This window comes from Prunus persica, chromosome G3, assembly GCF_000346465.2.
Source record: "Prunus persica cultivar Lovell chromosome G3, Prunus_persica_NCBIv2, whole genome shotgun sequence".
Lineage (NCBI taxonomy): Eukaryota > Viridiplantae > Streptophyta > Magnoliopsida > Rosales > Rosaceae > Prunus > Prunus persica.
The window spans coordinates 21,265,354-21,290,500 of record NC_034011.1 but is presented as its reverse complement, the minus strand read 5'-3'; the positions used below and the strand labels follow the sequence as shown (position 1 = coordinate 21,290,500).

The window sequence follows — 25,147 nt, the reverse complement described above, 5'->3', positions numbered from 1 at the left end:
ATGATACGGTTTTGATATAGTCGAAAACAACTAGTTTTATATGATCTTGACATATTCCAATAGATATCTAGCTAAGGCAATATGATTGAGAGGATGACTGAACACTATTGGCCCAACCAATTGTCATGAAAAAAAATATGAGCTTGTTGATTTTCAGTCTGACTTGAGCTTAACAATTGTTTACGATAATTATTTAACATTTCTAAACAAGAGGAGATATGAAAGTTGGACCTATAAATAGAAAAGGTAGGAACTATGTGCAAGTTCCCTATCAAAAAAGAAAAAAAATATTACAAAATATGCAATTGTTAAAGCAGTTAGAAGTGAGTTGCTTATTAGAATTCACAATCTTCAAATATGCAGTTTCAGCAAGGTTTTAAATTTCCAGGAGCTCCTCACCATATGGGATCCAACTGGAAAGCAAAAGACTTGGAGGCAATTTCTTAGCATGAGTAGAGTTTATTTTCACATATATTTGTATAAGGGAAGGCAACACAAGAATTAAGTTAACATTACAGTACAAACATTTTGCTGTATTAAAAATAGATCAAACAAATTGCCATTTACTCATTTAGACAACAGAACTCAAATTCTCATACACATAAAGATTCAGTAACCACATATGTCCACAAAAAATGGTTTCAAAATCAAAGCAATTGAACAAAATAAGTGAATATAAGCCCTTTTAACATAACTTAAAAGGATTTCAATGGTGAAGTCTGTCTCACAAGAACAAGACCAACCCAGCTGAGACTGCCAAAACAAAGTGACCCCAAATACCCCAGCTGATAATCCTGTAAGAAGAGGATTTTCCTGGTGAAGATCCTGGAGATGATGAGCCATTAGTTCCATCAGCTGTTGGAGCATCTGCAGCTGGTGCAGTTTCGGGAGCCGGTGCAGGAGCTGGGGTTGGAGGTATGTCAGTGCCAAAGATTGCCTCAGGAAGAAGAACCTTGTTAACTTGGTAAATTGCAACCGGATCAGTGGAAAGCACACTGCTGCTCACTTTTGTGTCTGTCCATCCTGAGCTAAGGTGCACGGTGCCTGAAACATCAGTGAAGTTCAAAGTGTACTGTCCACCAGCAAATGTAGGTATGGGGCTTGATTGGCTGAGGTTTTTGAAGTCAGATAAAGAATAGTAATGCGGCAAGGCATGGAATAGGATGAGTGACTTGAGCTGGTCAGCTGTGAGATTGGAAAGAGAAGGCTTCTTAAGAGATGAGAAGGCACTATCTGTTGGTACAAAGATAGTTATGCCTTCCTCAGTCTTGTTGGCTTGGTCTTGAAAGGTCTCAAGCACTTTGGTAGACTCAAGGTAGTTAAGGAAGGTGTGGAATGGGCCAGCCACAGTGAGTAAATCTGTGAGGTTCACGTGTTCCGGTGCAGGTGCTGGGGCTGGAGTAGGGCTTAAGATGGGAGATTTAGAAGTTTGAGCATAAGCTGCTGAAGAACACAGAAGCAGTAGCATGAAAACCACAGGAAGTTCCATTTTGTCCAAAAACTTAATAGTACTTTTTGTATGGTGACAGACTCTCCAAATTCCTGCAAGCAAAAAATTTCCGAGTATGAACTAAATCTCAGTTTGACAAGACATGCACAAAGGTAAAATGCCAATTAAACACTAATACCAAAAGAAATTTCCAGTTAATCACACAGTCAGTGAGTACTGAGTATAAGTTTTTCCAATTAATTCCAAGATCCCAACTTTTCACCTTTCCCAGTGCACCAGAACTATGTTCCCACAAAACCCAGTTAGCAAAATCTTTGTAAGATCAAGAAAATCTCAAAAACACAATAAGCCTCTCCAAGAAAACCCAGATCTTGATCAACAAATTTAAAAAAAGGAAAAATACCCATTATAGTGGTAGAGGCTGTTTAATAAAAGATCTAACGGACTGCACTAAAAGAACAGGGGCGAAAGTACAAGGCACTGCAATACAGGAAACACGAAAAGTAAGAAATGCACATTGATATATAACTTAGAATTTGACCCAATTCCCTGTTTCTGAACTCAGAAGATAAAATTACAAACGGCAAAAAACTATATCAAATTTGCAGTTTCTGTGAGCAATTCATCCTTTCCACTATAACATGTTTGTGTACCTTGAGCTTCTCACCCTCACTAGAGGTTTCTGAGTAAGCCCAAGTCAACAAATCTCTAGATGAACAAGAGAGAGAGTCCACAGTCAAACAATGTACATCAACAAATCAGATCTAGATCAGCTCACTAATGTCTCACATAGCATATAATTACACTTAATATCATGGAATATGAAGTAAAGCAATAAACTTTCACAAGCTCAAAGAAGCAGTCAAAAGTTGTACACAAAATCCTTATGAAAATAAGGTGCAGGCTGAGCAGAGAGAGACTACTAAAACTAAAAACACTGACCTCTCACCAAAAGAGGAACTCAGAGAGAGAATTGGTGGTTGAGGTTGAGATTGAGAATGCAATAGAGACTGAAATGTGGTGAGATTTTATAAAGTAAAGGTGGGTTCTTGTTGGTAAGATAAAAACAAAAGAATGGCAGTGGGGATGGAACCAGCTGGTGCCTGGTGTTGAAGAGATATAAAGAAGGAAGTGGGTGTACTAGAAGGCTGTTTGCAAACTGAGGATGCTTCTTGAAATAAACAAATCCTTTTATTGGAATGACTTTTCAGTTACAAAAGAAAAGAGTGTATGCATCATTATGCAGGGTGGTGGGCTTTCGAAATCACTTCCATCTATTCAGTTTTTTAATGCTTTGGGTTGGAGACTCTAACTTTCACTCTACCTCATCATTAAGATTTTGTCCCTCATTTTCTCATCAAATTATCTTCTCATGCTAGTTTGAAACTGTTGCTATATATTCTGTAATTGTCTCTCAAAAAAATTATTCTGTAATTTTTTTGCTTTTTTTTTCCTCTTTTGCTTGCTGGGAGTTGAAGTTCACTTCTTGTGGCTAACTTTACTGTATCAACCAACTTTTACTGTATCAACTAACTCCAAGGAAAGTAAACAGTAAAACATCTAGAAGGACTGCCTATACTTCCATTGACATCCAAGTATTTGGTAATGCATCCATTTGCCCTCTCTTCTCTTGAGAAGATCGGTTATGCCTTTTTCATTCCTTTTGGCCATCTTCTTAGATTAATGGTTATGATATGCCTCTTTTTGTGCATTGAATGAACTTGATTCAAACTTTTGGTTTGTTGATAGGATACTTGGTCAAAGTGAAAAAGAGATTGTAACTTCTTCACCTTTTCATGGGAAGTTGGGCTAGGTGTTTTTTGTTTTTGTTTTTTTTAGAAACTAATGGGCTATGTTTGATGGGTGAGAAAATAATTCTCAGAAACTTCCAACCGTAGTTATTATTATTATTATTATTTATATATAAATGATAGTTTATATTATAAAGGGAAAATGAGTTTTCTCACACACACTATCAATGTATCATAAAAGTTTAAATTTGAAATTATTGATCTGCAAGTTAATGTCATTTATCACTTTATTAGGATCCATTAGCTCCACCAGTAATTATTTGATGACAAAAAAAAATGAAGATAAGTTTTTTTCATTACACAAAAGGAAAGAAAAGTGAAATAAAATATATGGAAAATTGGAAATCAAAATATCGTGGGGAGAATTGAACAATTGAGAATGGCATAGTGGGGCCCACCATGACATTTGGGCCAACGGGCATTGGCTGTCTGGTTGTCCCCGTGCCAACTGTACCCAATGATTCGGCAAACATGCGTACTCGCTCACGAGAAACTACGCCCGCCGTTAATGCTAGCGACCCGTCGATCGAGACATACGACACCGTTTCTTCGTGTTTTACTCACGCCGACACAGACAGACACCCCACCACACTAAGAATTTTATATGCCCATTTATTTTGGGGATCACATGCCAACTAGAACCATTCAAAAAATAATTGTTATTTATTTTAATTATCCATAATTATAATTATTATGAATAATTATTCAAAATTATTACTAATTATGCTGTAAATTAAGGACAGCATCATTGAACAAGAGAAACTAAACGTTACTCTATTCTTATAATAATTTTTCCAACATTGGGGTGGAGCATTAATCAACTCTTAACTAAATAATTATTTTTTATATATTTTATTTTATTTTATTCACAGCTAGACGGATATTTTTTATTTTCTAAACGTAGACCTCTATAAACTTTGGTAAATTAATTCTGAAGACTTTGAAAAAAATGGCATGTGAAAGTCATTGGTATTTGCGGTCAAATCAAGTTTAGTGTTTTGATTAATTATATAATCAAGAGAGGTGGGATTTGTCTTCTATGTGGGGAAGGTGTGATGCCAATTTTTCTGATTAATCTAACCGATTGGTTGGCTAGGAGTAGTGTTTTGGCACATGATCCTCGTTTGATTAATTAACCAAAGTTATATAAATTAAACTTTATAAAGGATACAAGTGGATCCATCCATTAGCATAAGTCTATGTCATGCAGTTTTGTATGAATGATTTTGTTGTTGGATCCTAATCCCACATTAGTGTTGGGTTAAGTAGCTAATCAAGCATTATATACCCATCGGGTCTCTCTCCCTAAATTTCTTACTACTAAATAGGCCCGTAATGAAATTACGCCACCATAATAAGCTAACTATATCAAATTCACTATAAATATGTATCGTCTTGCGTTAATAGACTGCCCACATATCATGCTAAATATTGGCCAAATTGAATGAAGTAACCTTGATCCATTTGCATATTTCAACTAAATTAAGCATCAAGCTCTCTTTGCCTTTGTTCTTAACAAAAGTTAACCCATGTCCATTTTAGTGGGCATATAAAGGCCAAGTCCAAAAACATGAATGCGGACAAGCATTCATAACCAGAGATGAGTGGAGAAGAGGTGGGAGGATGATGGGTTGTTGTCAGGTGCAGAAAGCAGCTAGGATGGCCAAATCAAGCTGATTTAATGATTCTATTTGTTCTTTTCAATTGTGGGTATATCTTTGAAATCTCATGCACCTTCAATTTGAAAGGGGCACGTTTTGTACCCTTCTGTGTTCATACTAGAAAAATCAACGCTCAGCTCTATCTGAAACTTGAAAGTGGGGCATCTTGCATCAGGGTTCCTTGAATTCAACAACTCATGTTTGAGTGTGAATTTGAAGCACTTGTCACCAACCCAATATTGCAAACTGTGCTGTCTTTAAGCTGTCAATTATGATTAGCATAATTGACTAAACTGTTTAATAATTTTCAAATAGCCTATCATATTTCTTTGGCTTTAGCAGCTAAAGATATCAAAGAAATGAGGACTCCTTCAGACAAATGCAGTGAATCAAGAACAAAATCTAAGCTCACCTTTTATTACAGGCAGTAAACAAAAAATCCCCTCAACAGACTCTCTTTCTTTGCAATCCAATGTTATGAAAATTAACTAACAAACTTGGCATAACCAGGGAAGTAAGTAATGTTTGGATACTCATTAACTGGAAAAATCTTAAGCTAATCGTGGTGCAAGAACATAAGCCGAATGAAAAAGATATGCTGGCGCTCATTGGGAAATTCTCTGTTTATTTAGCCCATTCCTTTCGAATGTCGAAGGTGTAATTGATTTCCAAGTAGCACTTGTTATCATCGTCCAGAAACTGCAGACACAGAGATGGAGATAGAACAGAATGAGATTCTATAGTGGTAACTATATTACTTCATTCAGTTAATTATAGAAAGATTATGTAAATTCGGAAATCTTAAACACTGCAATCCTGGTAAGATTATGTATTTACTTCAACTGGGCTTACCTTTGATCTTGCAGAATATGATCCTCTGGCAAATATGCCAGAAGGCGTGGTCTCTTCTGGCATCAAATGTGTGTAAGGCTCTGGCTGAGGACTGAAAGTTCCAATCATCTCTTTTGTGCTGTCAACTGAAATTAAAATCCTTGTGAACGGAACAATTTGAGTGCATCATGATTCATTTTTCAAGGACAATTAGGATGGATATAGCTTACTTACCCTTGACACCAGTTTTCCACACAGTGTTGGTGTACTTGAGGCCGGATACAATGTTATTGGTAACTTGGAAGGAGAATTTCAGGTTGTGTGGACTGCCTTCTTTCAGCGTAAACCATAAGCCCTTGGGTTTCCCATCTTCCGGAATATCAAGAACAATGTCAGGTCTATCAGGAGAGAGGATTGACAGTTGAATGAACTTCACTTCAGGTTCAAGAGTTTCTGTTGTAAAAGAAGGGAACTCAAGAATTACTATGTGCAAGAAATAAAGAGAAACGATTTAAAACAAAAAAGGAAAGAGATGGATAAGGCATACTTTTAAGAAATTTATACTCTCCATGGAGTGTAAAACATTAGAAACAGAGAGTTGGAATGCAGAAAGCCAAATTCTTATTTCTAAACATACACCCTTACCATCAAACTAGTAAAGAATGCTGCTTTTGTAGGATTCTCTGATCAAAATAACCTCATTAAAATGGCCAACTATACCCGTGAGGTTGGTTGCGAAATGAGAGGGAAGAAAAAAAAGATAAAAAGAAAACAAATAATCGACAAATTCATCTCTAAATTGCACAAGTCTACAAGATTGTAGGCAACAAGTTCTGAAAATGTTGTAGTAAAATGACAGATAGGTGAAGAATCACTAGTTGTCGAAGTTGAACAAGTATGGTTGTTTTACTATGAAGTCATAGATACAGGTCTTATGCTGCAAGCAAGCCCTATGCAGAAGAGAAAGTGGAAGAGATCATCTCTAAGTTCTCACAGACAGCAATACGAATGACAGGTTTTTGAGAAAGTTGGATTCTTTGAATAGTAATGTGATCTGATATTCATGTTATGATCATGGTTCACGACAGCAGTTTTCATTAAAGGGAAAATAATACAAATTTATGGACCCTACATCAAAGAGATTCATAGAACTAAGAGATAAGCACATATAGGCTTATAGCCCAAAAAAAGAACGTCTCCAAGCTGAAAATAAATAAAACATGTGCCAATTCTCACGTGAAAACAAGCATAACACAAGCAAAATTGTACTCAACTAATGATAAATATTAAGATGCAAAGATTCTTAAGATAAGGGTCAAAGGAATCATTATTAAGCAAGAAAAGGACAGGGCATCAAATAAAAGTGCGAGGGAATGGAGTTAGAGGGAAGTTGCACACTTTAATTATTTTCAATTATTTAACCCCTTTGATCATTGGCAATCATCAACAGTGAAAGATTTAAGTCAAAGAGAGTTGCTGATATAAATGAAGATTCTGAAATGCAATTCCAGTAAAATTGCAAAGCTGAGATGATGAAATGAAATCTGATACCTCCAACACTCTCAAAATCCACAGCCCCAAGAAGCTGTTCCTTCCACCTCCTCAAACTCTCATCATCCTGATGCAACAAAAGTCAACCACCAGAGTGGCAACAACAAAAAAGTCAACCGCCAAAAAGAAATTAAATAAGAGAAAAAGATACAATCTTTTACACCCTGAGTTTGAGCAGAAACACACCTTATCCTTCTCAATCTGTTCTTTAAGAGTGCATTGAGGACCCAACTGAATCTTGTTGCTTCCTTCTTCATCTTCCTCCTCCTCAGCTGCAGAGACAGAAGCCTCACTCATCTGTCTGCCAATTCCCTCTACTGCCTCGTTATCAGTATCATCTTGATTTTCTTTCTCTGTTTCTTGATCACTCTTCTTTCCTCCCCCCATGTCCTTGGAACTTGAGATAGCTCCAGCAGCCAAAAGAACATCAACTCATCCACAGTCACAAAGAAACCCAACTAGCTACGACCAATTGCACAAGAACTGGACAAACCCATTATAGCCAAAACAGAATGAAAGCGTCTTCCTTTATGAATTTGGAGAGAAAATAAAAGAAACCCAGTGAAAGAATTGACACAAAATGATAGAAAGTGAAAGAATTTGTGGAATGAAACAAACCCAAGAAAGGCAATAATCGTCCGTGTTTCAGATAACACAAGAAAATAAGAGGCAGAAACAAACAAGACCTTGAAAGCAAAAAAGAGCAGAGAGAAAAAGGCAAAAGGGAAAAACTGGAATTTTTTGTCTCCTAGCTTTCTGTGGTGGGTTGTTGTTGAATGTTGAATTTCTCAAAAGGGAGAGAGGGATGAGGTGGATTTGAGAATGATTTGTCAAACTGAGTGAGAAAAGGTCCTGTGGTGATCCGAAATATAAGTGGGAGAGAAATGGTAAAGAAAGAGAGAGAGACGTCTGAGAGAGAACGTGTAGGCCACTAAGGCGCTCACACATTCTCGCATTACACGATTCAAGGACGGGGGAAGAAGGGGACTTTGAGGTTTTTATGAGTCATCGAGAGACTGTCAGAAGTTGAGAGAGATTTTTAGGGAATGTTAATAAGTGAGAATAGCCTATGTATATTCCTGCACATTATCCCCTTCCTTGCATTGCATGAGAGGTTAGAATGATTGTGGTCCCACATACCACTCAAAGATATGTAGGCCCCACGCATGAATCTGTCTCCTCTTTTAATTTTCTCTTTTAGGTCAAAGGTTGTTAATCCATGTGTTAATAAAATAATATTGCTAAAAGGGTTTGCAAGGTGTTGGGTATAGTTGAACCTAACTTATTTGTACAAAAATAAGTTATGGATGAAGAGGGATTAACCTGATTACATGTAATTGCTTAGGGATTAACTTTATTTGTACTAAAAAGGTTCTTTTAACTTCTTTTTCCAATTTATGTGATGGAAATCTCACATTGGATTTTGTAAAGGTGTCACTTCTTTGATGCAATGATGTAGAGAGTATCTTGATTGCCACTTATGTTGGAAAGCAAAAGTTAGGACAAGTTGTTAAGGCATTGAGCAATGTAGATAAGAATAAGGGAGCTCGTTTGGCAAGCACATTCTTGACAATGTAACCACTTGGGTACTGTGGTAGATTCATGAATTTTTTTAAGGGAGAGGCAATATTTAAAAGGTTAACAGCTCAACAAAAAAAAGAAAAAAAAGACAACCAAATACCCTTAGGGCCCGTTTGATAATCATTTTAGTTTTATTTTTTAGTTTTCATTTTTGTACTAGAGTATAGAGGAAATGAGGATGAGGATGAGATTGAGAGAGAGGATGAGAGGGGAAAATGGGAGAGAGGAGTAACAAAAGTGAAAACAATTTCAAATAGATTTCTGTTTTTAGTTTTAGTTTTCAAACTTACTTTGGAAGCTTTATCAATACAATATTTTCTTGGCACAAAATTTAATCGATATAATTAATACAATTTAGTTTTTATAAAGACTTCGGAATTACATTATATGCAGTGATGATCTTTTATTGCAACATGTTAGGTTTCCTTGTTTTTTTTGTTTTTTTGCCTCGTCCAAGCACAGCAAAAGAAGAAGTTTGCTGAGGCTTTTTGTCAAACTGTTGGAGAGCAGACATCACCAAGGCTTTCTTCGACAAGGAGAGGTGCAGCTGCAAATTTTCGACACCTCCAAAGCATTTTCCAGAAGAAACAAAAACAATGAAGCAAAAAAAGGCTCCCTACAAGGGGTCCACTGGGCCAAGACTCCTTAGAAAGTTGGAAGCAGACCCACCTGACTTCCTCCAAGTAAATGTGGCTGACAAGGAGCTCCTGCTAGTAGTAAACCCAATCTTTAGGTTTATGGGCCTCGTAGTCTCTTTCCTGGAGCTATAGCCCCAAAAGGGAGGCCCTTGCTCTGCCGTGAAAAATGCACAATGGTATTTGAATTTTTTCTTTCTTCTTTTTTTTTTTAAAAACAAAAAAAGAATTTAGCAAAGTTTCGTAATAACCATAATGATCAAAATTAAGCAATCTGACTTCATACTTCTTAGTTGGCACACACACTGACCTACAAATAGAACAAATTTTTGTAACTTTTGTTTTTATGTGATATAAGAAAAAAGTTATATATATATTCACTACTACAAATTCATGAAACACAAAATAGACGATGGTATAACTTAAAACCGTCGTTGTGTTTTAAAAGAAGACAAGTTTACAAAACCGTCGTGATATGTCACCTTTTACACCACTAAAATCAAGTTTGGTTGTCTCAATTTTTAAAACACGACGGTTGTGAATTACAAATGTCGTCTTTTAAAACACGCTAGGCTGCTTAAGAGTGAACAAACATCGTCTTTTAAAACACGCTGGGCTTAGTGAGTTCAGCCTTAACCTCAAAAATTTCAAATTTCCCCCCAAGATCGAAAACATTCCCTCCCTCTACTCTCGCCCTCTCTAAACTCTTTGAAGCACTTGTCTCTCTAAATCTTCTTCATCTCGCTCCCTCCCTCAACTCTCGCCCTTGACCTAGAGTGGCCGCTTAAATTCTGTTGTCGTTGTCACAGAGTTGGCCATCGTCATGCATCGGACGGTGACTTTGAGGACCACGCGACCCGCTAAGAAGACCTCCTAAAGAGACTCCTCCGTCGAAATCAACAACCCAACTTCGTCGTCACATAGCTCTTTCTCTTCATTTGTCTATCGTCTGCTCCACTGCGACTTTACTCAAGGGTTCTTATACGAAAACCCAAGTTTATAATTTCAATCTTTACATTGGGTTATCTCACATTAGCTTCAGAACCTCAACTTCACCACCATGACTGAGGTATCTGCCAGACTCGAGCTAAGCTCAGGTATAATTTTATTTTAGATGCTTGTGTTTGGGTTTTTTTTTCCTTATGTGTTTTTGGTGATTTTTTGTCCAGATTTTACTTATTTGGGTATTGGAAAAAGTAAGATAATATAAATTGGGTGAATTCTGGTAGTAATCTGTTGTTGTCCTATGTTATTTTGGTTTGTCTGGATGCTGGGAAAATGAAGGAAAAGTATGAAATTTGTATATGGCTTTGTTGTTTAATTGGATTTAGATCTGATGGATATTTTTGGGGATTCTTCATATATCTTTTCCTCTATTTCTTCCACTCTCTCTAACTTTCTTTTCCTATTTTTATGTCTTCAAATTTATTTCTGGTGAATGATTTGTAAGTTTTGATGCAAGGGAATTATATGTCAATTTCTTGGATGATATCATTAGCTTCTTTGCGAAATGAAGCAAATTGCTGCGATTTTTGGCTTTGATTTTTGTTTCTTAATATGTCTTTTGGTTTCTGCTTCAGTCTTTCATGTGTTTGATGTTTCTTCAATGAGGAGTTTCAAAGGTAACATCAATTACTGATTTTGCTCGATTTACTTTGCTCCATTTAAATAAACTGAGATTATAAATGTAGTATATAGAGATTATAAATTGAAGTAATTAGAAGGTAGTTGCTCTTGTTTACGTCTAATGTTGAAACAAGAGAGTAAACAATATGTGAGAGGAGGATTAGTAAGAGGTTATCTGCTGGGGCTTGCTACTTGCCAATGAGAAGAAAAATCTATATCATATTCTTGTGTTACTCCAGTTTGTTTTTGTCCTATGGTTGGTATGCCTCGAGTGTGGAATGATGGATTTGCTCTGTATTCCTTGCAACACAGGGAGTCTAAGATTAGTTCAAGGACCCATGTTTCTTTTGAGTGGTAAGGTACGACCCTTTGGTTTTATATGGAAAATATATAAATGGCCAGCATCCATCTTTTGGTTGTTTGCTCAAAATCCTCTTTCTTTTTATTTATTTTTAAACTTCTACAGATCTTCCTGGCAATTGATTTGGCTTTGGACTGCAAAGATACAGATACAGATCTTCGGAATATAATATGTAGGGATGAGTACACGGCATATGATGTATCTTTTTGGTTGTTTGTATATGATTGTTTTTAAGTATAGTGGCAATTCACTCTCGTTTTCACATGAATCACTAATCTGAGTGACAATATCACTAGCAGCTGCTGTTATTTATATCATAACCCAACTATTGGATGACAAAAGACTCTAAAAGGTTAGAAAACTATGGTCCCTATTTATTCTACAGTAACTTTATTTAGGTTATGGTTATAAATTGTTACATATCAAATTCGCACATACACTTTTGAAATTATAACTTGCCTTCAAGATTTCTGTTTTAATAAGATCCTTGATTTCGTTGGTATTGGTTGACATGTGTGTATAAATTTCAATCTAATTTTGGTTTTGCAGTGCAAGAAGGCAAAGCAAACTCATACACACAAGAACAAATTGATCAAATTTGGATCAAATGGGTAGCAATTATTAGCAATCACATGTAGCTCTATTTATAATTATAGTTTAATGCTACAAATATGGTATTTTGTATGGATATAGTAGGAATCAAGATTGGAGCACTCCATTATTTCTAATTATAGGTAGGAAGTATGTATGTAATAGAATAAAATTGGTTGACTATGTAATAACTATTGAATCTTCAAGTTTTATGAAAGAAATAATTTTTGCGTGTATATATTCGTTAATAAAGCATTATAATTGGTTTTGTAGTTAAAATAGTTGTATAGCTTGGGAAACAGAAAACTAAAATGTAATAGGTTGGGAACTTATTAGACGACAGATTTAAAGATAATAAAACGATGGTTTTATTGGAAAAATCGTCGTTTGTACATATAATCAATGACCATTTTTAACATAATACTGTCATATTTATTTTAAGGACCCGCCCCGAATTTTCTCAAAACCCGAGACGAACCCTTTGGAATTCCTGACATCACTCCGATGTCAGACCCAATCACTAAAGACCGAGACTTCCTGCCGAAATTTCGACAGAGTCTCCCCTATAAATTGGACATTTTCCAAAATTTCAACCTGCATAAAAACGCATTTAATATCCACAACTGGCAGCTAGAGCATGAAAAATAGGTGAGAAACCATACCTTGCTCGTCGAATTTGGTGGCCGGAGGAGGGAGATCGACGGCGGCGAAGATCGGACGACGCCGGCCGCTTCTCCTCTATTTTCCGGCGAAACCGCGGCGGCTGGAGGCGGGAGACGGCTGGGGCTGGAAGAGGACGACGCCCCGGTCATTTTGGTACCGGCCCCGTCCACAGCCGTGGCCGGTGGCCGGAGTTGCGAGGAGAGAGAGAGGGAGAGCTGACGGGAGAGAGGGAGAGGTCGCGGGAGAGAGAGAGAGAGAGAGAGAGAGAGAGAAAACCCGATTTTTATAAAAAATCTCATTTTGAAATATTTACGATTGTGCCACTGGGCTTCTTTTGACCATATCTCTCTCGTTACAACTCCGATTCGAGCCCACTACGTGTCTATGAACTCGTCTCAGTACGACCTATCCAAAAATACTAGTCACTGCCCCAAACTCTCTCCGGTTAAAAATATGACCAAAATGCCCTTAAATAATTAAATAATTAAATAAGGGTTAAATTCGGGGTCGGGGTGTTACAATCTACCCCCCTTATAAAAATTTCGTCCTCGAAATTTCCTACCTGTCACTCGAAGGGTTGTGAGCATGGGGCCCGCATCTACAACTCGGGTTCCCAAGTTCTTTCTCCATAACCGTGTTGGCAACCAAGCCAAAAGCTCTAGCTAAGCAAGCAGAGAAAGAGAAGTCTCATTCTCTAACTATGGCGAGCTCACGTGAGAGAGCAAGGAGGAAGAACCCTAATGTTCCACTCCTGTCAATCGCGGCATTCAAGCCTACGCGAATGAAGTACGGTTCCACCCAACTCCACTACTTTTCCCTTTAATTTGCCAACATGATTCTTTGAGAGAAATGTCAGAAAGGATCATTTTTACCGAATTGTAATCATCGTCGATCTCTCTCGACCATGATCCATTTCTGATTCCAATGAAAGATCTCTACTCAAACGTGCTCACGTGAGATGAGACCCCAAAGTACTCTCTCCATCTCCATAGGTAGGATTTCTTAATCCATCTGGGTCTCGTCCTTAGACTTGACCACAGTATTCCTACCACACACGAGCCTCTTTCTGTAAGAGACACTTGTGATTTCGATTATTCTAACGCCACCTTTCAGATCTTGGATCCCTTGATCCAATGTCAAGGAGTTGCTCCTCCTAGAGAAAGGTTGTGCTCTTAGTAGCTTCGACTCGGTGCTCTAGGCACACAGTTGAAAATTAGCAACATGTTCAGGCAATGGAGGATCCCTAGAAGCAGGTTGATCAACTCCATATCCCCCCGCTTATGCGGACACATGAACAACTTTGTCATAGGAACATCCAACTGTACCCTAAGTACAGGTGTTACCCTATGCAAAACCTTCGGCTTCTATTCGCAATCTTCCGGAACTTCTGAAACAACCACTGTCTGTGGTAAAGCTCCAGCCCTTCCTATGCTCCGGCGGCCTATGTATCTTTCCTCTGTGAAATAATTTGACTTTTGTGACGTCCTCAACGTCGCAAATGTACCATTCCGAGATGGAACCCATTTTGATCCCCACAATTTAAGGATGCACATAAAGTGCAGGGTCCACAGGGAATTGAACCTAGAGCTCTGATACCAACTTTAAGGACCCGCCCCGAATTTTCTCAAAACCCGAGACGAACCCTTTGGAATTCCTGACATCACTCCGATGTCAGACCCAATCACTAAAGACCGAGACTTCCTACCGAAATTTTGGCAGAGTCTCCCCTATAAATTGGACATTTCCTAAAATTTCAACCTGCATAAAAACGCATTTAATATCCACAACTGGCAGCTAGAGCATGAAAAATAGGTGAGAAATCATACCTTGCTCGTCGGATTTGGTGGCCGGAGGAGGGAGATCGACGGCGGCGAAGATCGGACGACGCCGGCCTCTTCTCCTTCATTTTCTGGCGAAACCGCGGCGGCTGGAGGCGGGAGACGGCTGGGGCTGGAAGAGGACGACGCCCCGGTCATTTTGGTACCGGCTCCGTCCACAGCCGTGGCCGGTGGCCGGAGTTACGAGGAGAGAGAGAGGGAGAGCTGACGGGAGAGAGGGAGAGGTCGCGGGAGAGAGAGAGAGAGAGAGAGAGAGAGAAAACCAGATTTTTATAAAAAATCCCATTTCGAAATATTTACGATTGTGCCACTGGGCTTCTTTTGACCATATCTCTCTCGTTACAACTCCGATTCGAGCCCACTACGTGTCTATGAACTCGTCTCAGTACGACCTATCCAAAAATACTAATCACTGTCCCAAACTGTCTCTGGTTAAAAATATGACCAAAATGCCCTTAAATAATTAAATAATTAAATAAGGGTTAAATTCGGGGTCGGGGTGTTACATTTATATACAATGAATGGCGTTTTTAACAAAATATCGACGTCTTTACTCATAAATGATGACGGTTTTAAGAAAATACTGTCGTCTTTGCCCATAAATGACGACGATTTTAAGAAAATACTGTCGTCTTTACCCATAAATAACGACGGTTTTTTATAAACTGTCGGCTTTACCCGTAAACAATGACGGTTTTTAATAAAAGACCATCGTCTTTATATCAAAACAACGACGGTAAAAAGCCGTCATAGTTTGATACTCCAAAAGATGGCGGTCAATTTAACGACGGTTTTCAAAGCATCACAACGAAGGTAGATTACCGTAGTCTATTTTGTTTTTTGTAGTAGTGATTTTTTGGTGAAATAGGGGGGAAACCCCCAAAAAAATAACTAAACACCGCGCATGAGTCGAGGCCTAGCAAAACCAAGCAAGTCATCCACCAACAGAGAGCTAACCCAAACAAGAGCCTCATCAAAGAAGCAAATTTCCAGGTCCATATTATAACTCCAATTTGCCAAACAATCCACAACACAATTCTTTTTCCTTTCTCAACAACAAGCTTTAGACCAAAATATAGACTCTAAACATCAGCCTCCAAGATATGACCTTGGCTCAAATTCACTGCAAAACCGGCAATCCAGTCACCTGAGGAGTCCCGAATAACACCTCATGCTCCAATAATATTAGTTGCAGCTCTTCTAGAACCATCCACATTCAGCTTAAGTTGGCCAATTGTAGGAGGTTCCCAAGCCAAAAAAATATGTATTCTGTTAAGTTTCTCGCCAAAGCCATTAGCTGCTTTAACCCAGTCAACAACCGCAGTAAAAATGGTTTTCCTGAGATTAAAAGGCATATCCACTTCAAGATTAAAAATCTTCTTGTTACGACAATTCCATATATACCAACATGTAATGGCAAAAATAACATTCCATTCAATACCATCACGGCCTTTAACCTTAGAGAGAAGATTGCCTAAGAACCAAGGTTTTAGCTCAGAGAGGAAGAAATGAGGAGAAGAGTGTAAATTTAAAACAGAATTATATACCATCATAGCCTTGGGACAGTCCCTAAGAATATGAATAACAGATTCAGTTTTATATTTTAAGTATGTCCTTATTGTAAAAAAAAGTTATATGTGATCCGAAGTTATATAAACTGTGAAAAAGAACACAGTTCATTAAACAAAACTGAAACAAAATTGTGGATAATTAAATGACTAAATAATTTATTTATTTTTTGTATGAATAATGATTTCAATCATTGGTGTATTGCGTAGAAATAAGATGATCTTATATAAACTCTTACTATATAAAATATTATACATAAAAAATAGACTATGCATCAATCCAAAAGTGATGGTAATATTCCTCGTCTCCTTTACAGTAAAAATTAGGGGTAGCTCCATCTCCATGGTAACTCCATGAACATATCCTAGTTGAGAATGAACCAAACAAACCTAACTTTCTTGTGGGATTAATTATATTGACTTGTTGATTTTCCTGTTCCTTTTCTACATTTCATATTTCAATACATGAGAATTGGCTTAAATTCTTAACACCAAGTGCACAAGACCAACTCTATTTTTTTCTTCTTTTGATGATGAGAACATAATATATATAAATACCAAGTGACAGAAACATGTAGAACAACCCCAATTTTCTCCTTTTACCTTGAACTCTTCGGGACTGCGTGCCCCATGAGTCTATGTCCGTGTAATTTCTTTTTCCTCATAAAAAAAACACCCCCATTTTTCTCTAGATTTGTCCACAAGTTGCAGAGGCTGGTGGATCCAAAGCAATTTGGATTGCAGTGCAAAGAATAAAATTGCGTATTCAAAATCACTGCTGCTATTTATATATGAACAAAATTAAGCATTCAGATCCAAATCGAAAGCTTTTCATGACCCCCAACCTGTCACATATTCATTATTCATGATTTATCACATGGACCCCCCGAATTGGGGTTGAACCCTAAAGTAGTACCAAATCATGTCCAATGCTGACAGAGAGCCACATCCCACCACGTAGTCGGCAAAGTGTTTGCCACGTGTCGTGACCTCATTGGCACTAGGATACAGTAGAGGTACTGGGAATTTTTTGCGGGCTCCGCTTTGGTGGGCCACCCCACCGCCCAAACTGAAAAACCTACCTAAAGGCTAAAAAGTCATCCGTCCATACATGACAGCTTGGAAAAGTTGGAGGAGGGAGGAGGGAGGAGGGAGGAGGGAGGAGGGTACCCTTTTTTGTGTAGGGCTCTTTGCCCTAACAAGGATCTCAAACTCATGAAAGTCTGAATGAAACGGCACGTAGGACTTTGTTAACGGTAGGATATTCAATCATGGTTGCAAATGTTTACAAAGCAAATCCCAAAGCCATGATCGCCTGCCAGCGTACGGAGTTTCAATTGCATGGATCACGGGGTAGATTTGTTCTTGGATTTTTAACTCGAAAGAATATTTTTACTGTCCCACTTGGTTTTTGAGTCAAATGACACAAAGAATGTCATGAATATTAGTGAAAACTTTAGCATGGATGAATAGAGATCACATTTATAACCTCCATATACAATGAATAAAAATTTTACTTGTACACGTGAATGTTCATGTTAGTCATTCACGTGTGTGTAAAACTTTTGATATATCGTATTAAGAATTTTAGTATGTTAAAATTGGGGTTTTATACTAAATTGAATGTTAGTTCGTTAAATAGTGGAGGCACCTAAATGTTGTAAGACAAATTGAGCTGATTACGTATAGGAGCATCATGTATGACTGTGTTCCAATTCAGCCAAGGAGGCTAGGGAAAGTTAGGTCACAATTGGTCTTGAGAGTTCAAAATTTGTCGCCTAATAATTGGGGTCCACCAGCTAGCTTCGGGTCACACTTGGTGTAGAGGAGGGACAAGGTGATGGAACATATCAGGATGTGATCCACGTCAGAATTTTATTCAATTCTGAGAAGCAAATTGTGGCCATTGGTTGTTAGGGTCCCATAATCTAACGCCGGCCTAACGTTTTGTATCTTTTAGTGACTTGGACGTTGATGTTACGCAATAAGCATGATTCTTCACAATTTGTCTACTTGTTAAATTCTAGGTTTTGGGAGGGAGGGAGGGAGGCATTCAATTGGGAGCTAGGTTCCCTCTAATTGCTTTGTGGGAAGAGATGGTAGGTTGCTTTGGTAATTCGATGATTGATCCCTGATGTATATAGTTATGCTTGTTTAATCTTTTATTACTCTCGATATTGTTATGTTATAAAAAGAAAGTTGAGGTTGCTTTGGTAGTTTGATGACTGATTCTTGGTGTATAGTTATGCTCGTCTAATCTTTTATTATCTACGATACTGTTATTTTTAAATTTTAGAGAAGAGACTTAAGACTGATGCATAAAATAGTTATAAAAAAAGAGGTAAATATGCCTAATAATAACTACAATGTCTTGGCATGCAATGCAAGGGTGTATATAGTCAATAATTCAAGGGAAAAAAGGGTTCATTTTCTTGCAAGAATTTAATTGAAATAGGAAGCAAAATGCCAAATAATATTTACCCTACCCCTATACGCTGAAGTAGATCGAATAGTAACATGCATGGTAGAAATTGACATAGGAACAGAAAAAGGGCAATGATGATGAGAGGCAAAACCAGTTGTAATTAAGTAATTAGTAATTACTTAATTAAGATTTGAAGATGCATATGAGTGGACAGGATGGTAATGTAACCCTGCAAGCCCGACTGCACAAAGCACAGGAGCACACATAACCAAAAGAAGAATGATGGCTTGCATGGAAAAATAATATGGCCTCCTCCATTATTTGATACCCCTCCAATCCAAAGATTACAAATTTTCAACTAGCCATTAATTAATTTAGACATTTTCTTTAAACCTAAGATCGATCCAAAAACTTTTTGTGTAACATTATTACCCAATCCCTTGAATGTAGAGAGAGAGAGAGAGAGAGAGAGAGAGAGAGAGATGAGGTGTCAAATCCCAAGATTCCCCAAGTTCCACCACCCCATGGGCCCTCTGTCTCATGCATCGACCTAAGGCAGTGAGAGAAGGCCTCTAGGCCTCTATATAAACCAATCCCAATTGATCATATTTTTTCATTGCAACCATTGACTTCTGTTCTTTTCATTTCTTACTCTTAAGTTTGCCTATCTTTGATCAGTCTTCTTGTTTTTTACTTCAATTTCTTCCTCACCTTTTCAATTCCCATGGCCACTGCTCAGGTATTAACTCACCTTTCATTTCTAGAGTTTACATAGATTTGTGCTTATGATCAATTCAAGCTCTCTCTTGCAAATGTAATAACTAATTGAGATTTTGATCCTTTAATTAAGTGTTAATTAACATTAGAGAGTACTATAAATATATAATAATCTTGCAGGTTGTATCAGCAAAGACAGCCCTCCCTGTGGAGGACACAACTCATGAGGAACCAATTAAGGCACAAGAAGTAGTGACAGAAGTAGCAGCATGCGCAGCTGAGGCAGAGGCTGTTGCAGAAGAGCCAAAGGAGGCAGAGACTGTTGTGGCTTCTGGTGAAGTTCCTAAGGCTGAGGCTGCAGAAGCTGATGAAACCACCCCAGTTGAGGTTGAGACAAAGGAGGTGAAGGTGGTGGAGGAGGCGAAGGAAGATGTTGTGGCCAAAGAAGAAGCAGAAGAACCAACAGTAGAGAAGACTGCTGAGCCAGAACTTGTAGAGGAGACTAAGGAGAAATTGAATATTGACGACTCTGCTGAGGCTCCTTCTGCCGAACCAATTGCCCCGGAGCCGGTATCGGAACCAGCGGCTGAAGATCCTAAAGAAGAGGTAGTGGTTAAGGAAGAAGAGAAGCCTGAAGCTGTTGAGGAAGAGAAGCCAGCTGCTGATGCTGCCGAGGAGAAAGTTGTCAAGGAAGAGCCGGTGGAGAAGGCTGAGTAAATTTAAGTTGTATTAATTAGTGGGTATGTGGGGTTTGCTTGCATGTGAAGTGATCGATGTCTTTAGAATTTAGTGGTCTAAGAACTTAAATAAGGAGTAATTAGGGAAAACGAGGTGTATGGAACGAGAAATTATTGATTGGTACGGATACACCATGTCAGCGATGTATTTTCCACTCACATGTAACCATGCTAGCTTGCCATATATATGGTAGACATGCATGTTAGATCTTAGATTTTCATATATGCATTGGGGTTTGGTTGAGTTTCCAAGTTAAAAGCTAAGACCCTTTTGAATTCTATTGTGGTGCATGTATGTATGTTTGATAGAAGATCATCATGGGGATGAATGTGTTGCATTTGAGTAATAAGATCTTTACTTGGTTGATGATAATTGTGTCACGTCCAATTTCTACTCAAACAATTTTTTTTGTATATTCTTCCTAATATTTTTTCTCATCTCCTTTTCCTTTCCAGCAAATTTAAAGGTGCATCATGTGGTAGCACATCACGCCGAGAAGTGATTAAACTTTTTGAATTATTATTTATTATTTATTGTGAATTCTGGTACATGGAGAATGAGATAGTGTACATGTAAACATTAGTTATTAAAAAATATATAACTTCTGATAGCCCATGAAGTACCCTCCAAAAAAAAAAAAAAAAAAAAAAAAACCATATCCATCATTCATGTGAGCTTCATTAAGTCTTAAATCAGTCTCATTTTGTATCGAGAGAAAAAAATTAGTCTCGCTGCGCATACAAATTCATCTCACACAGAACCTTAAAATAATGATATTAGCACTTATCTTTTAACTATATAGACTCTAAATTGAATATTTTATAATATTTTCGTACTCGCATAACGACTGCAAGATTTTGAAAAAACAAGTGTTAAAATTACTGGCCTATAATTATGCCCAAAACCAAGAAGACTAATGTGACATGTAGTTCAAATGTGAAAGCGATCATGCAAAGCATATGGAAATGGAGTAGTCAGTGTAAATAATACATACGACACATTTTATCTACCATTATACACACACATCAAGTTCAACAGTTCAATTTCAATATCATTAACTATAGAAAAGCTTCCAATATAAATTATAAAGCTAGATGGTCCAGAAAAGGAAAAGCAAATCTAAACAACGTGAAGGACTCTCCCAACTTTTTTTTTTCTTGGGCATGGCCTTCACAACATTTGTCTTTTATATAAAATTCTTGGACATAATTGATCAGAAAATAGACTTCCACCAAGACCAAGGCCCAGTGGACAGATTTTATTTATATTTTTAATTTTTCCATATTTGTGTTGTCCACTTGTAGCTTCGTCTTCCAACCGCTCTAAGCCACTAACGGTTGGCTCAGGTGCTTTTTCAAAGCATCCATGGCTTCACTGCTCATGAAACCTACAGTAACCAAAGGAAGAGATGAGGTGTATGTTGCAGCAGTGCCTCTAAGAGCCACAAAAGGGCCTGCTCAGCTTCTTGCCTCTTCTGCTCACTCTCTCAATCTCTGGGATTTGCAGCATTTCATGGTTATTGTTAAACCCTCCTCACCTCCATCTCATTCTCAGGTTCTTCTTATCCCTCCAATTCTCTAGATAAGGTAGCTAGCTAGCTAGTTCGCTAATTCTTTTGGATTTTCTTGCCCGATTTTCCTTGGTTGGCTTTAATTTACTATATTTATTTGTGTTTTGCTTTGTTGGCGGCTGGGATTGGATTGGATTATATGGTAGAATTGGATTACATTGGATTGGAAATGATAACACTAATCCAATGATGTGATTGATACTACGCATGATTATGTGGTTAGATTAATTGAAATGTTCTATTACATGGCTTAGTAGGATTAGTCATACTCCAATCCAACTTAATCCCAACATTTTGGCAGGATTCATAATCCTACTACATTTGGCTTTAGTAAGATTAGACATAATCCAATCCGTGTTGCTTTTAGGCAACCAAACATTTGAATAAAATTATGAATCCTATCCAACTACATAATTCAACTTACCAAAAAGGGCCTAAGGTTTTCTATCGGGAGCATTTTTGCTCACCACTTTAACCCAAGGTGTACTCTCATCACCCTTTGCAACATTTGACACGTGTCCATGAGCATAACCATAGTTCCATAAATACAAAGTAAAAAGTTAATTATGGTTAGGCCCATAGACACGTGTCAAGTGTTAAAAAAAAATCCAACCATGATCGTTGTTTTCTTGCAAATTGAACAATTATATCAGATGTATGTTTCCTTCAATTTGCCATATGTGCCATTCTGTTTCCTTCAATACGAAAGTTTGAACTCCAATTCCATTGAGTCTCTTTTTGCAGGCCTTGGTTTTTGATTTTCAACCAAAAGATCCTGAAAACATATTTGCAGCCCTTGCAGTTCTCTCTGGAAAAGCAATACCAGGTGACCCTACAAATGTTTGAATATATACAGTTGTTATTTTGTTTCTTGGTGTTCATATGGTATTTGTTCTTTCTAAATGTTAGGAGTTGTTCTTATGAGGAAGTTGTCAAAACTCCCCAGAAGCAAATGCTGGTTTGTTGGGTCTCCCAAAGCAGGTGCCATAGATATGGCACTTGAATTCAACAAAGTCTGGGACACTAATTTGAGGGTTGGCCATCACGATTGTCGAGATTATACCAATGGTAACAATTTATCTGCCTACTGAAACATACAGTTTCTTTTGCAAAATCAGCTACAGAGCCACACTACAATTCGTTGAACAATAAGTGTTTGCTCTGTTTCAGCATGTTTGATAATATTTGTTTGTTTTTGAAGGCTTGGTCCAGTACCTAACAGGTGAAGGGTACATCCTGGAGCGTTTGAGAAGTAGTGTGCGAGATTAGCTCCTCAGTGTAGGTCACACAATGCAAGCATCCGCCCTCGATTTCGAAAGAGATAGGACCTAAGCAAGCATGCTAGCCAATTTGACCAAAAGCAATGTTCTCCGGTCTGCATGTATAATTTGTACTCAAAGTTTTGGTTTTTTTTCATTAAAAAAAGAAACAAAGGAAATACTTAATTCTGTTGAACAGTGGACGAATGTGCATTTTCTCGCCACAATTGGGTCAACAAACCTTTCCTCATTACTGTATCAAACTACCAATTCGAAAGGTTTGCTATTTGGGATCCCTCTGTAATCTCATGACACTTGGAGTGGTATGATAAAAGTGTTAAGGACTCTAGACGTATTTAACTTCTTGAAAGAGACGTATGGGCCCAATGATCTTAAAAAAGGACAGAAAGAAAATGCAAATTGAACTTTTTCACCAAAGAAAAAAAATGCAAAAGTAATTCAAAGATGGTACAATTATTAATGTATGGCAGGGCAGTAGCTGTAAGCAATATGAATCTGATGTTGATTTCATTTCATTGTTTAGAAAGGCTGTTTGATAAGTGTGGATTGATCAAAGATGGTTTTGAAGAATTTTAAGAAATCAACTTGAGGAAACATTTCAATTTCCTGAATCAAATCGATATGCAAACACTGCAACAATAACAAAGATGATCTGTTTCAATCAGCAGACTTACAGGGAAAGAGAAGCATAAACTAAAAGTCATGGATTTGAACCCTTCACATATTAACAAGGGTATGAATTTGGTTAAGTCTGCCCAGATGAACAACAGTTTGAAACCATTTTGGCATCCCCTGAAACACAAGATCTTGAAAATTTCCACCATTTGGGTCATAGAGAACTAGAGCTCTGCTTTTGTACTCCAACAAGATCTGGCCACTCCCCAAAACACACAAAACCCTCACATATCTTCCTCTGATAGCAATCTTTGAAATCTTCCATGATCTATCGACATCTTGTTTCAATGCCTTTGGCACATGGCTTGCTATGCTCAGCTCTTTGACCCAAGCTTCCTTCACACCATACTCCTTCATAACCCACATCTCCAATTTCCCAAAGCTGCAATAGAAAACTGCAGCAAGGCAGCCTCTTACAACCAGCAGATGATAATCCCACCTATTTAAGCCATCAGCCTCAGGTTTTGGGACCTCCCTGAATTGCTCATCTCCCAAGTCAAAAGAGATGAGCTTTCGTCCCGGGTGGTATCTTCTTCTCCAAGTAACCCAGTGAAGCCTTCCATTGACCAAGACCTGTGCAGGCCAGTGATGAAGGTAGTGAGATGTTTTGCCTATACTTCTCCAATTGGAGCTTCCCAGAGTGAGAACTTGAACTTCTGATTGTGGACGATAGACTCGAAATCGATGCCATGAGCCCCTATTTGCATTCCTATAATAAACTATCTTAACCACCTTATATTCCTTAGTAATTGGATGGAACCCAAATCCATAAATCACTTCTTGATTAGGAAATTGAATTGACTTGGGCAGCTCTCTATAATCCCTAGTGAATGGATTGTATATGTAAAGTGCATCATTGTATAAAGAATCAGACAAGCATAGCAAACCATTACATGAGCCTACCACATCAAACTCAGGCATTAAACCACAGAAAGGTGTGTGGATTTTTTTCACTATTTGTGCCTCTTTGCCACAATGATCAAAAGGGTAGGCTACAAAACAAAGATGGTTTCTGATGGGATAATCACAGTGAAAGATTAGGCATAGATAACTGTTCTCATCAGCTGTGTTGGAGTTATGAAAATGATCAAGAGATTCAAGATTATGTTGGTCTTGAGCTAAATTGCGCCACGCTCGGCATACATACCTGAATTGCACAAGAGATGAAAAGGGCAGCCTTGAAATTATGTCGGCGACAATTTCATATGGTAAATTCTCCATGCCAAGTACTGGTTGATCTTCTCTTTGGCTGCTCCTCCTCCTCCTCTTGCTCATCTGCAGTACAGAATCTGAGTCCATGGTTTAAGATGAGCTGTATTCTAAGGGAAGAGATAGGGTCATATAAGAGTAGAGAAAGTAGAAGATTATTATACTTTGTTTTTAGATGTATTTGATGGGATGGATTAAGTATTCAAAGGGACGGCAACTACAAGGGAATAGTGGTATATAAGATCCAAAATTGAATAATGCACTTGGAGAAAAGTTGGGTTTATCTTTGGGAAGAAAAAGTGATGGTCCTGGCAATCCCCACCATTCAATTTCAAGTGCAAAGTCATGATTTACTGCAAAAAAAAT

At 37.8% G+C, this 25,147-nt stretch overlaps 5 protein-coding genes across 6 annotated transcripts; 2 read left to right on the top strand and 3 right to left on the bottom strand.

Moving 5' to 3' along the window:
- LOC18782576 (fasciclin-like arabinogalactan protein 7) lies at positions 502-2,705 on the bottom strand. Of its 2 annotated transcripts, none has more exons than XM_007217201.2 (2): positions 2,393-2,705; positions 502-1,542 (listed from the first exon to the last, which is right to left on the bottom strand). In XM_007217201.2, the coding sequence occupies exon 2, from the start codon at positions 1,487-1,489 to the stop codon at positions 725-727; it is 765 nt and encodes a 254-aa protein (XP_007217263.1). In that variant the 5' UTR covers positions 1,490-1,542; positions 2,393-2,705; the 3' UTR covers positions 502-724. The 2 variants fall into 2 exon arrangements, with proteins under 2 accessions (XP_007217263.1, XP_020415349.1); XM_020559760.1 differs by lacking the exon at positions 2,393-2,705 and adding an exon at positions 1,854-2,346.
- On the bottom strand, positions 5,277-8,368 carry LOC18784204 (rho GDP-dissociation inhibitor 1). The gene is made up of 5 exons (XM_007215860.2): positions 7,491-8,368; positions 7,305-7,371; positions 5,988-6,206; positions 5,775-5,899; positions 5,277-5,621 (listed from the first exon to the last, which is right to left on the bottom strand). Exons 1-5 carry the CDS (start codon positions 7,689-7,691, stop codon positions 5,547-5,549), a joined length of 687 nt encoding a protein of 228 aa, XP_007215922.1. The 5' UTR covers positions 7,692-8,368; the 3' UTR covers positions 5,277-5,546.
- On the top strand, positions 19,192-20,419 carry LOC18783530 (cytochrome c1). Its single transcript, XM_007214987.2, has 2 exons — positions 19,192-19,331; positions 19,490-20,419. The coding sequence occupies exons 1-2, from the start codon at positions 19,317-19,319 to the stop codon at positions 20,024-20,026; spliced, it is 552 nt and encodes a 183-aa protein (XP_007215049.1). The 5' UTR covers positions 19,192-19,316; the 3' UTR covers positions 20,027-20,419.
- LOC18782298 lies at positions 21,235-23,202 on the top strand. Its single transcript, XM_007216824.2, has 4 exons — positions 21,235-21,601; positions 22,362-22,443; positions 22,527-22,685; positions 22,819-23,202. The coding sequence occupies exons 1-4, from the start codon at positions 21,413-21,415 to the stop codon at positions 22,884-22,886; spliced, it is 498 nt and encodes a 165-aa protein (XP_007216886.1). The 5' UTR covers positions 21,235-21,412; the 3' UTR covers positions 22,887-23,202.
- LOC18781852 (F-box protein At3g07870) lies at positions 23,468-25,085 on the bottom strand. The gene has a single exon (XM_020559495.1). It carries the CDS (start codon positions 24,869-24,871, stop codon positions 23,615-23,617), a length of 1,257 nt encoding a protein of 418 aa, XP_020415084.1. The 5' UTR covers positions 24,872-25,085; the 3' UTR covers positions 23,468-23,614.